This window comes from Myotis daubentonii, chromosome 10, assembly GCF_963259705.1.
Source record: "Myotis daubentonii chromosome 10, mMyoDau2.1, whole genome shotgun sequence".
Taxonomy (NCBI): domain Eukaryota; kingdom Metazoa; phylum Chordata; class Mammalia; order Chiroptera; family Vespertilionidae; genus Myotis; species Myotis daubentonii.
The window spans coordinates 48,097,892-48,116,614 of record NC_081849.1 but is presented as its reverse complement, the minus strand read 5'-3'; the positions used below and the strand labels follow the sequence as shown (position 1 = coordinate 48,116,614).

Sequence of the window (18,723 nt, the reverse complement as noted above, 5' to 3'; positions counted from 1 at the left end):
TGCTCAGTAACATTTTTGTTAAAAAAAAAATATCATTTGGGTTCTCATATATTATAAGCCTATATAAATATAGAAAATATGTTCAATATTTATACAACCAAAACAAAGTCAAAAAATAGTTATTAGTGTTAAATCTATTTAAGATAGATAAACTTAGAAGCTGAAATGTTAAGTACTTTACACCTAAGGTCACTTAGCTCATGTGTGATTGGAGCTGGGATTGCAAGTTGAGGAGTGTGATCCCAGACACCAAGTTCTCAATGACCCAGATACTCCCTAATACCACGGCACTACAGAACCAATTAGCCCCATTATGAATTAATCTGCATATTAACAAGATTACAGATTGCAGAACCACTCACACAGTGAGGTAATGATACAAACATTTATAATTTTCAGAATAATTTTATCCACTCCAGATAAATAATCTAACAATGTCCAATTCAACATGTAAGACCAATGATCTGCTTCAAACAAATTTTCCCCTAAAAGCAACTGAAAATACACATTTATATTAAAAAGATTCTGCCTTGGTGAGAATGAACTGTGCAGAATAACAAAACTGTGATGTTGTCATCTCATCTGGGCTAGCAGGGTATCCACTAGTAACCAACAAAAGGCCTTTGATGAGCCAGGCCCCAATGCATGCCTGATATACCTTTAACCACTCCCACAGCTTAAGCCTTATTAAATGTAAGGTCTGGCTACTAGGGGCCCAGCAGCTCAGGGCGGTGCACCTAAAGACAGCTTCGGAGTTTCATTTAGAATGGGAAAGTGTCCCGATACCAGTGGAGTCGCAGGAGCTACAGCAGATGAACTCTCAAGACCCTTTCAGTTCTATGAAGTTCTGTGAAGAATAAATCTCAAACTACTGAATCCTAACATTTTATTCCTTAATGTGAATATGAAAGGGATGCTTTCAGATGAACAAGTGACTTTTTAGAATCCTAGATACTGTCAGCTGACTGCCAGACTAATCAGAGTCCTGGACAGTCTTAACATATACACATTAGGGTCAAGCAATTTCTAAAAAAGAGGATGAAGTAGTATATTAAGACTCAGATAGAGTTTTAAGTATTGACTCTATACCTCATGAAAACACACACATGTAAACATATAGTTGCCACTTGGACACAAGGGTTATTGCAGTCGAAAAATTCAGATATAATTTTGACTCTCCAAGTTTTAACTACTAATAGCCTACTGTTGAACAGATGCCTTAGTGATGACATAAGTCGACTAAAACATAGTTTGTATGTTGTATGTATTATATACTGTATTCTTACAATAAAGAGAAATGTTATTAAGAAAATCATAAGGAAGAGAAAATACATTTACAGTACAATATCATTTATTGAAAAATATTCGTGTATCAGTGGACCCAGGCAGTTCAAACACATGTTGTTCAAGGATCAACTATACATGTAAACTATTAGGCGTTGCCATGCTGAATATATATGTATACACAGTCCCCTAAACTCTTCTCTTACATCTAAGTATGTGTTAATTTTGTTCCAAACTTCTCCTTCGGTCTCTCCTTAATAATGTTATAGAAAAGGGAAAAGAGGTGCTGAAATGTCTTAACAGTTTCCACATCTAGAAAAAAAACAAAGGTTGCCAAAACAGGATATAACTTGTAGAAAATTGGTATCCTGGAATTCCCTAAGTAAACTGATATTTTTTTAAGGCCTATGCACATTTCATTATTACTTCTTGATCCATTTTCTTTGATGATATTAACAACAAACAGTGTAAGCACTTTACCTTTTCTCTAAGTTTTACAGCAGGCCCTGACCGGTTTGGCTCATTTAAAGTATCCTCAGATATGCCAAGGCTGTGGATTCACTCCCGGTCAGGACACATACAAGAATTAACACACCCCATGAATACATAAATAAGTGGAACAACAAATCTATGTCTGTCTGTCTGTCTGTCTGTCTGTCTGTCTCTCTCTCTCTCTCTCTCTCAAACAATAAATTAATAAATAATAAATTTTAGCCCTAACTGGTTTGGCTCAGTGGATAGAGCGTTGGCTTGCAGACTCAAGGGTCCCAGGTCAAGGGCATGTACTTTGGTTGCGGGCACATCCCCAGTAGGGAGTGTGCAGGAGGCAGCTGATCGATGTTTCTCTCTCGTTGATGTTTCTAACTCTGTATCCCTCTCCCTTCCTCTCTGCAAAAAATCAATAAAATGTATTTTTTAAAAATAATAATAATAAATTTTACCCTATGGGACTTTTTGTTTTGTTTTTGAACCTATTATTCTAAGTTTACTCAGCAAACTGAGACCTGGAGAAGATGAAGTAATTTCTTTACGCTCTCACTTTTAGTAAATGGCAGGAAAAATTTTGAAACCAAGTATCTGATTACAAAGCTCATTCATTGCTCCAAGATAGCACAGGGATAAGAGTTCAGGAATTAGTTATAAACAGACTGATCAAGAACCTTGGGTCAGTACTCACTCCTTTTCTCTCTTTTCTCTTTTCCTTCCTTCATCCCCCATATCCGACAATATTTCTAAGAGGATGAAAATGCTTCCATAGAATTTTCCTCTTACTTTTTGCTATCTATATTTATGAGCTTCTCATGAGTCAAGACAAATATTAAACTTACATATTCTATACTACCAAAATCATATGTTTAATCAAGCAATAAGATTTGGTGTTCCTCCACCCACCCAACAACAAAAATCAATCACCTCAGAAATTAGGAATTCCTAAAATAACTTGACAGACTACCTACATTAAATTGTATGTAATATAAAAAACTAGTGCACTATAATTTATTTTGCCCCTATTAAAAAATGCTGATAAAATCATTTATTATTTTTTAAAGTTTTTTGAACATTTAATCTTAGTTATTATTTAAGCATAATCATTTAAGATATATAACTATAAAAATAAAATAATTTAAATATAATACTATAATTTCTCAAAGATTTGTTCTTTATTTATCTGACTATTGCACATTTAAAGTTGGATTTTCCATTTAAAGGCAAACATTTTATTTTATTTTATTTTATTTTTTTTAAATATACTTTATTGATTTTTTACAGAGAGGAAGGGAGAGAGAGAGAGAGAGAGTTAGAAACATCGATGAGAGAGAAACATCGATCAGCTGCCTCCTGCACATCTCCTACTGGGGATGTGCCCACAACCCAGGTACATGCCCTTGACCGGAATCGAACCTGGGACCTTTCAGTCCGCAGGCCGACGCTCTATCCACTGAGCCAAACCGGTTTCGGCAAGACAAACATTTTAAAAAATAATTTTTAATGAAAATTTTAATTTCTGCTATATTTTCAGGAAGAAAAGTATCAGTATAATTGTTAAGTCATAGAATGTAGCTTTATTAGTATAATTTGAAAATTAGCAAAATCGAGTTAAAACTGAACATTTAGCATTAATTTTATAGTAAATTTGGACAGATCAATGTCTTATCTAGTTTACAACTAAATATATATATCCTTTAAAGCCCTTTCTTAATAATTCAGTCCTATAGCTATTAGCACATATCCCTGGAAACTGGTACTATTTGTCACTTAAGAAGTCCTTTAGCCCAGTTAATTCCTAAAGGTAAAGGAGCTTTCATAGTAGCTGAATCACTTTCTTTGGTAAACATTTAACATATGTTCACTGGAATTCTCAAAGAATGCTGTTCTTTTTCTTTCACCTTGCTCCAGAAATATGGCATAGTTACAATGTAATTTTTTTAAAAATCAAAGTAATTTCCTACCAGAAGCAGAAGTGGTATCCTCATTATCATGTTTTTCATGCCATTCCATAGTCCTATAATAGCTGAGCATAACTTCCCACAGTGCTTTGCACAGGTCAGCAAGGCATGGAATATAGCTGTCTGATGTAATGTGCTGAAGAAAATGAGAAGAGTCAACTTTCAAATTATTACATCTACTTTAACACAAAATAAATCAAAATAAACTGTTATGTTATTAATAAAATTTATTTAAGAATTAGACATGATTAAGAAAATTTCTTCCATTGGCATATATAAAGAGAAAGTTCAATGGAAAGAAAATATTGTTGAAGTAATTCTAATTTCAACATAGCTGTTAGTATTCGGAAGGGATATCAGTTCATTCAAATTATAATCAGTGAATCAGAGTATAAAAATTATTGAATTGACAAGTGTTCTCAAAGGTGGCAATGTAAACTTTCCCAAATGTATTTTTTCAAGGACCTTGTTCTGAGCATGCAAACACAGCTTTATATTCATCCTTGGAGCTGAGTAACAACTTAAAAAAAGAGGTCAGATTTACAATTCAATCACTGCATTTGTATAAATTAAGCAAATACCTTTGACAATTTCTAAATTCTCTAAATAACATATAGATATTCCCATATCTGACAATAACATTTTCATTATGTGGTCCCAAATCTTCTCCCTAATAAAAAGACATGAATGTTACCTACTCTATGCTTTATATATTTTATTGATTTTTTACAGAGAGGAAGGGAGAGGGATAGAGAGTTAGAAACATCGATGAGAGAGAAACATCGATCAGCTGCCTCCTGCACACCCCCTCCAGGGGATGTGCCCGCAACCAAGGTACATGCCCTTGACTGGAATCGAACCTGGGACCCTTCAGTCCGCAGGCCGACGCTTTATCCACTGAGCCAAACCAGTCAGGGCAACTCTTTGCTTATAAAAGCATCAGTTGTCACTCTGCCTTTTTCCCCTTGCAGGTAGAATGATGTCTCCATTCTATTTTGCAGACTTCCTATCTGTTATAATGCAGCATTTGCTCCATCATTTGAGATTTTGTAGCATTTCTTGTTTGTAATCAGCCCATCACCACTAATCATGCTGACAGAACACCAAAAGGTTAAGACTCTGGTGTACGCCCTCCAAGGTAAATAGCAAGGAGAAATAAGCTATATATAGCAAGTACAGGGACAGTGTGATTGATGCTCAGGATATCACAGCTGGTAATGATCCTCTCCCTTTCAAAAGTTTTTTTAATCTCCACAATGACCTTTCCCTCCTCTAAACTCACCTAGCAATTACTAAAAATACTAACTTGTATGACTCACTATACTTTTGTGTAAGCATAGCAAATCTCTGAAACTCAACTAGGAAGTAGTAAAATAAAGAAATTGTTAAGCTCTGGAGTCAGATTGCCTCAGTGGGGTACATGCCAAGAATGGTAATTCAATCTTATAAAATCTGTTAATATAATTTGCCATATTAATCGGTCTAAAGAAAACTTCTGACAAAAGTCAACAGCCATTACTAATAACAACTCATCAGAAAATAAAAATGATAGATATTTCCTTAAATGAGGAAACTCCATAAGGCAAACCCACTGTGGTCAGAACAAGACAAAAATATCCTCTATCTCCACTAATATTTAACAATGTACTAAAGGTACTACCAGTGCAATTAGACTAAAGAAAAGAATTAGTAGGAAAAGAAAAAATACAATTTCTATCTGCACATGACCTAATAATACTGAAAATCCCTAGGAAATCAATTATACAGCTAACTCAAACAATAAAAATATCCAGCAAGGTAGCAGGATATATTTATCATGCAAACAAATAGCATTCATATACACAAATAATAACCATTTAGAAGACACACTGAATGAGAAATCTCCATTTACAATAACAAAAAATAAAAAATGTTTAGAAATAAGCTTAACAAGAAATGATCCAAAACTCTATAAAGAAAGCTGAAAGACATAAAGTAGATTTGAAAATAGAAAGATATTCCTTATTCTTGGTTGTGATGTCTCAACATCATCAAGATGTCAGTTCTGCCTGAGATAAATTTGAATTTCCTGAGATATAAATTAAAAAGTCCAGAAATAGATCCAACCTGATGTAAAAATCCTATCTAATAAGAGAGAAACATGGTAATTGGCGTACGACCGCTACCCTTCCCACTGGCTAATCAGGGCGATATGCAAATTAACTGCCAGCCAAGATGGCGGCTGGCAGCCAGGCAGCTTGCAACTAACATGAGGCTTGCTTGCTTCCGTGACGGAGGACTCCAACATTCCCCGTTCCCCGCCTGCCGCTGCAGGCCTCTGAGCTGCAACTCTAAGCAACTATGTAACAAATATAGAAGCTAAACAAAACCCAAGAAACCTGCTTTAGTCCGCCAGGCTTCAGCCAGCAGGATCGCAACACTGTAAGCAAAGGCCAGAAACCTACTTTCAGCAGCGGAGGCCTAAGAGCTGGAGCCAAGCCTCAAAGCTAAAGCTGGCCCAGAATAAAAAAAAGAAAAAGAAAAAAAGGAGCAGTTGGGACCTTCAGTCACCCCCAGCCTGAAAACAGCCATCATCCCCTCACCCAGGCTGGCCAGGCACCCCAGTGGGGACCCCCACCCTGAAGGGTGTGTGACCAGCTGCAAACAGCCATCATCCCCTCACCCAGGCTGGCCAGGCACCCCAGTGGGGACCCCCACCCTGAAGGATGTGTGACCAGCTGCAAATAGTCATCATCCCCTCACCCAGGCTGGCCAGGCACCCCCATGGGGACCCCCACCCTGATCCAGGACACCCTTCAGGGCAAACCAGCCGGCCCCCACCCGTGCACCAGGCCTCTACCCTATATAGTAAAAGGGTAATATGCCTCCCAGCACCGGGATGAGCGGAGCCGCGAGGCCTCCCGGCAACGGGATCAGCGTGACAGGGGGCAGCGCCCAAACCCCCTGATTGCCCTGTGGCTCTGTGTGTGACAGGGGGTGGAGCCACAACCTCCCTATCCACCCTGCTCTGTTCGTGACAGGGGAAGGCACCCCAATCCCCTGATCAGCCCTGCTCTGTGCCTGATAGGGGGGAGTTCCCCAACCCCCTGATCGCCCTGCGGCTCTGTGTGTGACAGGGCGCGGCGCCCCAACCCCCTGATCAGCCCTGCTCTGTGTGTGACAGGGTGCGGCGCCCCAACCCTCCCCCCCCCCCACGGGCCCTGCTCTGTGTGTGACGGGGTAGAGCCATAACCTCCCTATTGGCCCTGCCCTGAGTGTGAGAGTGGCGGCGCTCCAACCTCCTGATTGGCCCTGCTCTGTGCGTGACAGGGGGCAGCACCCCAAACCCCTGATTGGCCCTGCTCTGTGTGTGACAGGGTACAGAGCCCCAACCCCCGTGATGGGCCCTGCTCTATGAGTGACAGGGGGCAGTGCCCCAACCCCGATTGGCCCTGCCCTGTGTGTGACAGGGGGTGGCGCCGCAAACTCCCCATCAACCCTGCCTTGAGTGTGACAGGGGATGGTGCCCCAACCCCCCAATCGGCCCTACCCTGAGCATGACTGAGGGTGGCATCACAACCTCACGATCCACCCTGCTCTGTGCATGACAGAGGGCGGCGCCCCAACTCCCCAATCGGCCCTGCTCTGAGCCCAACCAGGGGCTGCACGTAGGGATTGGGCCTGCCCTCTGCCACCCGGGAGCAGGTCTAAGCCAGCAGGTCGTTATCTCCCGAGGGGTCCCAGACTGCGAGAGGGCACAGGCCGGGCTGAGGGACCCCCCTTCCCCCCGAGTGCACAAATTTTTGTGCACCGGGCCTCTAGTATAGCATATAATAAAGACAGCACATCACTTCACTTAGGTGAAGATAGTCTTGTCATAAATAGTGTTGGGACAACTGCAATAAGACAAATGTAAACTAAACTATAATGATACTAATTCTCACCCATAAGGTTGGTAAACACTGTAAAGATGACCACTGACAAAGATTCTGTCCTTGACCAAACTCTAGCCAGGCTCCTCTGAGCCCTCTTCTCTATTAGGCCTCAATCTTGGTCTATAAAGATTTGAACAAAATACGAATATAGTCTCCTAACGGCTCAGGAGGCATCCCTAGGATGCCCCTAGTCCAGCCATGGGCAAACTACGGCCCGCGGGCCGGATCCGGCCCCTTTGAAATGAATAAAACTAAAAAAAAAAAAGACCGTACCCTTTTATGTAATGATGTTTACTTTGAATTGATATTAGTTCACACAAACACTCCATCCATGCTTTTGTTCTGGCCCTCCGGTCCAGTTTAAGAACCCATTGTGGCCCTCGAGTCAAAAAGTGTGCCCACCCCGGCCTAGTCCCTTTAAACTGCCTGCCTGAGAAAATTCAAGGCTGCCAAAAGAATGTGCTATTTGTTCCAGCTAACACGGGAAGATAGGGCCCCTGTCCTCCAGCCTTGGAGGGTGGGAGCCTAACTTCAATAAGCCCCAGTTAGCAAAACCCAGTTGGTTTCACATGGACCAACCACCCCTTCCAGCTTTTTGTAATTTTCGCTTCCTTGACTCTACTGAGCCTCCACTCACTCACTCACTCCCTATTCCCTCATTCTCTTTAAAATGCCCAGTCACCTCAGTACAAATGGAACTTGAGTTCTGCCAGACTCTTTTCCTTACTCCAATAATATATACTGACTAAAATCTGTTCTTACCACTTTAATTAGTATGTGTCCAGCTTTGCTTATCTTTGATAACATATATACTCTGTTGGCAAGGCTGTGAAAAACATAGGTACTATCATTCATATATTGCTGGTGTGAATGCAAAATGGCACAACTCTATGGAGGAGAATTTGGCACTAACAAAACTACATAATTTCCCTTCAACCCAACAATCCCACTTCTAGGAATTAACCCTTAAGATGTATCTTAAACAATGTGAAAATATATAACATGAAGTTACTCATTACAAGAATATGTGTAATTGCAAAATATCTGAATCTATCTAAATGTCCAAATATAATAGACTGGTCAAATAAACTACCATTCATATACAAAAGAGCACTGTACAACTGTGAAAAATAATTATAAACAAACATGCATTTTCTTAATTTTTATAATTTAAAAAATCCCTTTCATATGACATATATCCATGAAAGGGAATTTTTTTTTTTAGTCTCCTAATTGCACTAATTTTTTTTTATTAGTTAAGGTATTACAAATGTGTCCTCATCCCCCCCATTAACCCCTAACCTCCCCCTCCTGCCCCCCCCCCTGCCCCACACACTCATGCTCCCATCCCCCTGTTGTCCATGTCCATTGGTTTGGCTTATATACATGTATACATGTCCTTCGGTTGATCTCTTCCCCTTACCCCCGCCCTCCCCTACTTTCCTTCTGGGGATTGATAGCCTGATCGCTGTTTTGCAGTCTTTAGATCTGTCCATGAAAGGGAATTTTTAAAAATTTTTATATATATGTAATGAGAAACAGAAAAAATTTCATGCACATAGCTTCTTATCATCACTAAAAGAAACAGGGAAAATAAACAACAAAGCATTAAAGTTAGTGACCTACAAGAGGTGGAGTGAGATGAAATGGAAGGAACATGGGAAGGAGTGACACTTCTCTGAGTATACAAATTGGATGTAGGTATCTATTTACAGAAGAATTAGAATGGCTATCCAGATTTACAAATAGCTTGCAGAGAGCAATATAAAATATTTTTTGCATACTTATGCCATAAATTTGGGGTAATTTTTATCTTTACTTTTTCACCTCTGTTTTTATAATTACTAATGATACAATAAACCAGTCTTGAATTTTTTCCCTTGATTTATCTTTACCATACAATTACACCTAATATATCTCTTACATAACATACATGCAATACACCGATACTGATGAGGAAGAAGCTAAAAGCAGAAGGCAAAGAAAAGCAGAAATCACAAATAAGCCTGGTCACGGTGGCTCAGTGGTTGAGCGTCAACCTATGAAACAGGAGGTCATGGTTCAATTCCAGGTCAGGGAACATGCCTGGGTTGTGGGCCCAATCCCCAGTACGGGGCTTGCAAGGAGGCAGCTGGTCAATGATTCTCTCTCATCACTGATTTTTCTATCTCTCTCTCCTTCTCCTTTCCTCTCTGAAATAAACAAAAATATATAGTTCTTAAAAATCACAAATAAGTTCTGGGCTGCAACTCAGCAATCATTTCACCTGAATAAAGGTACTCTTCTATTAAGTCAACTTTTTAACTTTCATAAACTCAACTTTGCATAAATTTGTATTTATAGCATGTAAACAAATATAATCTAATTATATCCCAACAGATTTTCTGGTAGATAAAAGGAAGGCATGCACTCCGTAGGCACTCACTAGTTCCAGAATACATTAGAAACATCCTAACCATAACCCTAACCATATGTTGTCTTCCTCTCATGCCATTGTTCATGGTATTTCCTCTCTACCCATGGACCCAGCTACATACATTGTGCTTGTTGAAATCCAAGACCAAATTCAAATGTTGTAGAATCCTCTTAACAGTAAGATAGTTTTGACTTCCTTAGATTCCTTAAAGAACTATGTTGATACCACTTTATGTTGTTTGACCTTTTCTTATTCTACCTCTGATCGTAATTAATGTGATCTTTCTATGTTATAAGCTCTTTAAAGCCTTATTTATCCTTGCTGAGCTGAACTGATTACCTGACTAACAAGAGCTAAGTAATGACAACTTAGCAAGTCAACGTGCTAAGAAAATGGAGTCTGTCTTCTACTAGCATTCATGAAATGGTAACAGACTAGCTTATTAGTGTGCAAGCAGGATAAAATTTCAGACCCCAAAAGTTCTTCACAATCCAGAGAGTAAATGGCAGGAAAAAATGAAGAGATGGATAAACTTCCCTTCATTATCTTTTGATCATTAAATTTTGAATATTAAAAATTGCCATAAACTACTTTTAATATTTCTTAAACATTTAGAAATCAATACATAATAACAAAATCAGTTGGGTGCTACATATATGTGATAATAAACCTGATATTTGAATTCTTAAAGTGTTCTGAAACTGACCTGGTAAAGCACTCAAGTAAATAATATTATTCCTTTAATTAAAAAGTTTTCTCTCTTTGACCAAATGTTCAAATTTGTAGCCTCCAGTAAGAAAGGAAAGGTACATTCACCTATCCAACCAAATTAACCTCAACAGTTAATGAACTGTCCCAGTTTAACTGCCTTCACATCCTAACTACGCCTGAATGATATACAAATTATTTCTGATATGCTACTTTCTGGTATCTGATAAGCTCTTAAATACAAAATAACCATAATGTGTACAGAGAGAGGGATAAATGCAGACACTACAGATGAGGAGTATAAACTGAAACCCACTTTCTAGAGGGCAATTTTGGAAACACACCAAAAGCCTTAAAAATGTAAAGCCTGACAACGCAATTTTATTTCTTGTTACTTATCCTAATGAAATAACTAAAAGGTGCAAAGATTTAGCTTTAAGAGTATTTATTCATGACAAAAGCTGGTAATAACATAAATATCTATGAATAGGAAATCAGTTCACTAATCCACAGAACGTCAGACCAAATAAAAGGTATGTGGGTAGTGAAACAGAAAACTGTTTATAATATAACAAGTAGAGAAAATGTTATAAAACTGTATGTACAGCATAATCCTACTTTTAAAAGTTATTTGCTTTATACACATTAAAAGAACCATCCTTTCATGCAGAAATATTAATTTTATTTTCTTCTTTTTATCTGTAATTTCCTACATTTAATATGTTTCATCTGCATATTAAAAATATGTACATTTTTAAGAAAAAACATCATATTAATGATTTCTTAATTTGAGCAACTATTTATATAATCTATATTCTGTCTATCTCTATAAGTACTGTGATGAAAAAAACAGAAATAACGGACTGGTTTAAGTCAGAGAAAAAGGACAAAGAGATAGGTAATTCTAAGGAGAACCTAAAACAAGATGATTAATACACATGAACACTAAATTTATCTCTGAACTTCCTGGCAACTTTTCATCTGTAGTAAAGAGAATCTATACTATCACACCATTTGATAATAGCAGATATATTAATTTTTCACAACAGAAAGTGCCCTGAGAATTTAGAAACAGAAACATGTTTTTAACTCAAAAGAGGAATTTGTCTTTACTTTTCTATATGAACATCAAACTAAAGTATATCTTCAACGGAGGCCTTACTAAAGATATTTATTGTCCTTCAAAAATGACATTGAATTACAATTCATTATGAAGAGATATTATTTATAAAAATGAAGATTTAAAACCTAGAACACTAAACTAGCCTTTAAGTTTGTCTATCTATCTTTATGCATATAAAGCACTTGTAAAAGTTCATGACACAGAGAAGGTGTTGCACGTTGGTTTATTTCCTTCCACTAATCAAATTTGAAATGTGTCAACACCATACCAGTTAGAAACAAAGAGGACAGTCCAATTTACTCAAGAAACATTTACTAAACACCTTCAATGTGCCAGACTCTGAGAAAACAAATAATGAAATGATTTCAGAAAGGTTTTTCAAAAGAAGCACTATATTTTCCCCCACAATATTACAACATTATCAAATTCATTTCAAAAATAGAACTCAAAGCTCATTAAGATCATTTGGTTGGAAATGAACAATTGAAAAGTAGCTGGGAAAACTTCAGCCAGCTTAGCCAGCTTTGTTATCATAAATTAATCACTAACAGCCTAATTAACATCTTGAGATAAGCTCCCTAGGGACATCCATCAGGCTGCCTAAAAACTTCGGTAAAAAAATTTTTTCAACTGATACATACTTCATAAACTTTCAAATAACCTACAATGGTTTCTCTACAAGATTACTACTTGGTGTCTTTAAATCTCTCCACAAACTGGGGCAAACATGCAAAGTATACAGAAATGGAAATGCAATCAAAAACTAAAATTGTAAAGCACAAAAAACGACCACTATGCCTCTTTTCATTGGCCCTTTCCAGAAATGAATGAGGTTTAATTCTCATTGGAAAAGTTTGCTGGTAAGTATTAGTCATTCCTAATCTAACAACTGTAAGTCAATACATTCAAGAAAAACAGAGAAACCAGACTAAAAGATAACATCTAAAAAGGAACACTGTGCTTCCAATTAAATCATCTAGAAAACATGGTTTAGTAAAGAAAAGGAAAATAAGGACATTCAGTTGCAAAATGACTTCAAAAACCTCAAAGCCAACTAGATTTTTAAACCCAGAGCAGCAGTGACAGGACACAAATTGCAGAAATTTCATAAAAGGACAGGAAGCTGCTGGCCTTAAGAACTTTGAAGTTCTCTGCTTACCAGAGTAAATAAAGACAGAACACACATTTTGCCCCAGATTTATTTATAAAGGGATATAAAAATTAGTTCAATTTCATGCTAGCCCATCTATATAATAAAAGCCTAAGTGTCCATTATGGCGGAACGACCAGAAGACCGGTCGCTATGGTGAGTACTTACCACGAGGGGGCAGATGCTCAATGCAGGCGCTGCCCCCTGGTGGTCAGTGAGCTCCCACAGGGGGAGCGCCGCTCAGCCTGAAGCTGGGCTCATGGCTGGAGAGCGTAGCAGCGGTGGCCGGTGGCCGGAACCTCTCCTGGAACCTCTCCCGCCTCGGCCGGCCGCAGCACTAAGGAGCAGGGAGCAGGCGAGCAGTAAGGACCTAGGGGTCCTGGACTGCAAGAGGGCAGTTAATGGTTTAAAATATCTGATATCTGTTGATGGCTTAAAATAATACTATGAAAAAGAGCAAGCAGATGATTATCTCTTTTCATTTCCAATCTCTCTCCAGTTAAAGGAAACTCAATTTTTCCATTTACAGAAACTCTATCCCTCTCTAAACTCTGTTCAGTGTGCCATCTCATTTATTTCATTTTTTAATGTTCTATTTAAACTCTATCTATAATTAAGGACTTCCTTAAAAATATTGCTACTGAACAGAGGACAACTACCCAAGTGCCTTGGCTGTTTCTTCTAACTTCTAAAATCTGCCAGTCAATATCCTATGCCAGTGATTTTTCATCTGGTGTGCCTCCAGGACTTCTAAAACCTGCAATACCTAACTATTTATTCAGGGGTGCTGACCTCTTTTCCCTTAGATTGTCAAATTTTAAAATGACAACAGCCAACACAACAATAGCTGTCTAGTGTGAACGAATCAAAATTATACCAAAATGAATCAAAATTTTGAAAGAATAAAAATTATATCTAATTATATAATTAGACCTCTTTCCCCTTAAATTGTCAAATAAAAAATAAATGACAAAAGCAACACAACAATAGCTGACTGGTATGAATGATTCAAAATTATACCTTTTTTTTTTTTTTGTCAGATTGGCAAAAAATGTAATATATTTTTTGGTGTGTCGCAAAATTTTAGTAATTAGTTAATATGTGCCATGAGATGAAAAAGGTTGAAAATCCTGCCCTATACATATTTCCTGAGGCCGCTGTTGTTTTTTTCTTACCTGACACTCCACTGCCACATACATTCTTGCACTAGTACTTCCTTAATAATTATTATCAGTTGCTTCCATGCAGAGCTAAAAGGACTCCCAATGGCCACATCTTGAAAAATTAAGAACTTTACATTTTAATACAAGGATCCTTCCTGAATTGTCTCCCTGGCCTGAGTTATGCCATTCTAAGAACCTGGATATGTGTTCTCATCAAGAAAACACTTTAAACTTTCCTTTTATCGGCTTATTTATTATACTTTTAAAGATTCCCTCCACTTTTCCTCCCTGAGCTAACTATCTTCATTTATAGAACTCAGTTGCTAAAAGTTTACATCTTTTCATCAAACTAACTAAATAAATAAATATGTGAAATAATTTATTCCTAATCCTACCTGGTTTAAGCATGTCAAATATGACTCAAGATTATAAAATAACTTAAAACTTAATTAGGTTTCAAAGAGATGTCCCCCATCCTGTCTGCCGATAGTAGCACTGGCTTGAATCCTTTATAAGAGGCCTGGGGTAATTCCTGAGTTTCCATGAATTTTTATGGAGATAATACCAAAGAAAATGGGCCACCTTAAAATGTATCACATTCTTCATCTCATTATTCAGCTCCTCTAAGTCTATTCTTTCAACGTAAAGATCCTGCCATAGCTAATTCTGTTAAATCCAGTCCTCAAAAGGAATTCCTCCAGGAAGCCATCATTAACATTTGCTACTATTCTCACCACTTCAAACTAAAAAATCTTCAATAGCTTGAATATAAACCAGACTACAACTGTGTTGAATGAATAATAATATATGTACCTCTGTTGGGGGGCTGGGGGGGGGGCTTTGACTAAGCTCTAGTACACTAATGAATCACTTGTTTCCTTAATGTCATTACATAATCTTACACACACACACACACACACACACACACACACCTCCGTACTATATCACACATATATGGATAGTTTTATAAAGAAGTATACTAGGTACTTCTTGGGAGTAATTTTAACAAGCATTTACTCAAGACGAAATAAGATCTTTGTTATCTGATAATTTAAATACATTCAGCTACTTAAATAGGTTATTTTACAGTAAGCTTTAAGAAAAAAGTGAAAGGAATTTTTAAAAAAGTAATAATAATGTCATGATAAACACCTTTAGCACAATTTTTATTCATAAAAATTTATATGCTAAGTACAACTTTCAGCTTTATATTTATATAAAGGCACAGAGAACCTTCTCAGGAAGCATGAACAAAAATATGTCCTTGACTTTATTTAAGCATATAAAAGTTTAATGGTAACAAAATATACTATACAAATATACAAACACATCATATTTAACCAAAGTCAAAAAGATTGAAGGACAGCCCTAGCTGGTTTAGCTCACTGGATAGAGCATCGGCCTGCAAACTGAAAGGTCCCAGGTTTGATTCCGGTAAAGGGCACATGCCTGGGTTGTGGGCTCAATCTCCGGTGGGGGACTTGCAGGAGGCAGCCGATCCATGATTCTCTCTCATCATGGATGTTTCTATCTCTCTCTCCCTCTTCCTTCCTCTATGAAGTCAATAAAAAAAAAAAGTATATATATATAAAAGACTGAAGGACAAAAATCTTCATTGGATCTCCCTACATCTGCCTCTTAGCATAACCACTATTATCTGTCTCATTCTAATATATTTATTTCTAGTCTGCAGATGTGGAATGAAGAGTCTTAAAAGGACTCAAGCCCTACAGACAGCATACACTTTTCAAGATTTATTAAGAAAACAAAAAAAGGGAGATGTGGGAAGCCACTGCTTGCCAACACTGTAGTGCACACCTTGGGCATAAGCACCAATTGGATAGCGGTGGCTCAAGGCAATTCCCTAACCTGATAATCCTTTTACTGTTTACCAAACTTTACCTTTGATATGCCTGCATGCATTGCTAAAGAGCAAATGTGTATTCAAGTAAATAAATAGTGAACCAGGCCAGAAGTCGGAGTGACTCTTCAAGAAAGAAGTCTCCACCTGGCCCCCAATGCCTTCTAAATTTGAAATAAACAAACAAACCAATAAATAAAATAAATGTTTATTTTAATATTAAAAGTTATTTTTGCTTTAACAGAAAAGTCACTAACTTGAATTAAATTGCTTTACCATTTAAATAATTTATTAGTGACAGTATCATCTATTCGTGACAATAACACTAATAGAATTAAAAATAAAATTGACTGTTTAGATATTTAATTTAAAATACTTTATCAACCTACAAAAAATGAATAAGAAAATAACACATTCAGCCTTAGCTGCTTTGGCTCAGTGGATACAGCGTCAACCTGCAGACTGAAGGATCCCAGGTTCAATTCCAGACAAGAGCACATGCCTGGGTGACGGGCTTGATCCCCAGTGGAGGGCGTGTAGGAGGCAGCCGATTAATAATTCTCTCTCATCATTGATGTTTCTATCTCTCACTCCCTCTCCCTTCCTCTCTGAAATCAATAAAAATATTTTTTAAAAAAGAAAATAACATACTGAAAATCACCAAAATGTTATCAAGTGATGACTGTACTTAAAACTGGGTATTTAAAAATGTAAATATGTAACTATTTCACACTTTAAGTTAATAATCATAAAATTTATAAAATAAGTCCTCCTGATTTTAAAAAGATATTTTTATCTATATTAACAACTATCCACTATCATCATTAACTTAATCCTTAATCTACCATATATTATTACATTCTTCTTGAATAGTTGTTGTAGCTCAAGTAAGAATATTTTTCCAGTTCCCAAAAGACAGAACCTGAACTTTTGACAAATAAACTCACTGAAGAATAAAGATTAGCTTAATTTCATGTGAATTCCTGGACATAATTAGAATAGAGAATTGATGTCTACTTCCTAGAATTTTTATTTTCTGATTTGACATTAGAGAAAACTTATGAAAGTCTCCAGTGAGAGACCTGGGGCTAGAATTAGAGATCAACATTAACAATGACCTCCACATTGTCAAAGCAAGCAGTCAATTCTGTGATACCACCTTATCCAGACTCTCAGAAGCATTAGAGATGGTTTACAGTCAATTCTTCTTGAAACACTTCCTTCTGTGGGCTGTTGTGATACCACCATCTCCTACTCTTCTTCCTGCCCAGCTAGCTGCTCTTGCTCCGAATCTTCTACCAGTCTTTTCTCCCCTGAATGTTTAAAGCCCAGGGACATCATGAATTTTCTATCTATACCTGTTCCCCCAATCTTCTCATCTTAGTATCATGGCTTTAAATGCAATTCTATGCTAAAGACTCCCAAATCAATAACTTCAATTCTGACCTCCTTAGGCTCTCTTCAACAAGTCCGCTTGAATATTAATAGAGATCAATCAAACAGAACTCATGAATTTCCACTACAGACGTCAGTCTTCCTTGTAAAAGCAAATGACACCACCATTCTCCCAGAGTTCATCATTCTCTTTTCCTCACACTCTACATCAATCCACTATAGGATCCACTATAGGATCAATTCTAAAACAGAGCCCAACTCAGTTCACTTCTCACCCACAGACCTATGTTTCTTTAAGAATAAAAAACCACACACACACACAAAAAAAACTCGTAACAGATGCAACAGAAACAGCATTTATTCACCCAAAAAGACTGAATCAAAGTGTGTATGAAAAACCAGCACAGATGATGGCTTAGAAGCACCTCAAATGCAATCATGGAAGAGAATTAAGAGCCTGACAAAGCAGAGTGTAAGGAGTTATGAGAGGGTAGAAAGTCCACTTAAAAGCAACTGCACTCCACAAATCTGTACTATCTCATCAACCTTCCCCATTTCTGTGACTGTGACTGAATCTTCCAGTTACTCTATGAGGAAAAGAACACAGGAGAAAAATATATTTGGCAAACATATTTGTTTCTATTGTAGTAGCATCTTCAAATAATAGGTGCTAATAAGAAGGGGATGTGAATTTAAAAACTAAGAGAGACATATGAAAAGCAATTAAGTTACTACATACTGTACAGAGATCCTTGTATTGCAGCTTTTGGAATTTTGTATCTGTGTTTCCTGCACATAGTTCCACATAACCAAGAACAACTTGAAACACAGTATTATGAATGGCTTGGGTGAAGTGCATATGAAGTTGATCCATTGCTGTCTATGGAAAGAAAACACACAACATAATTACATGTTATTAAAATAAAAAATTTCAACAGTTTTGAAAAACTCAGGAAAAAATCTTTACAGATTATAGCTATAGCACAAAGATCACTATTATATATAGAATTATAATTGTAATGTTGATTATTTGCAAGTAACCCATTAAATAACCACAACACCATACAACTAAAGATAAATCTGAATCGAGAGCACTACTCTGTTGGTCTGCATTTATGATTGGTAGCCATCCTGTTCTTTGTCAAATATGTCTTACATAAACACACCTTTGGATCCCCTCTGCCATCATTTCCTTGAATTGTTCAGGATGCTTCTCAAGGGTCACCTTTTCAGAGAAGCCTATCCTGACCATCTTATATAAA

General features: G+C 37.3%; 1 protein-coding gene across 2 annotated transcripts in view; it reads right to left on the bottom strand.

The window, feature by feature from the left end:
- Nucleotides 1-18,723, bottom strand: part of VPS50 (VPS50 subunit of EARP/GARPII complex) — a 120,057-nt gene that overhangs the window by 56,650 nt on the left and 44,684 nt on the right. For both annotated transcript variants that reach the window (XR_009454742.1, XM_059712325.1), the window contains exons 12-13: nucleotides 18,201-18,341; nucleotides 3,735-3,867 (exon numbers count right to left, since the gene is read on the bottom strand). Coding sequence is in view for 1 of the 2 variants with exons in the window: in XM_059712325.1 (XP_059568308.1) it covers nucleotides 3,735-3,867; nucleotides 18,201-18,341 (274 nt within the window). In the remaining variant the exon portion in view is untranslated. The remainder of the gene's footprint in view (nucleotides 1-3,734; nucleotides 3,868-18,200; nucleotides 18,342-18,723) is intronic.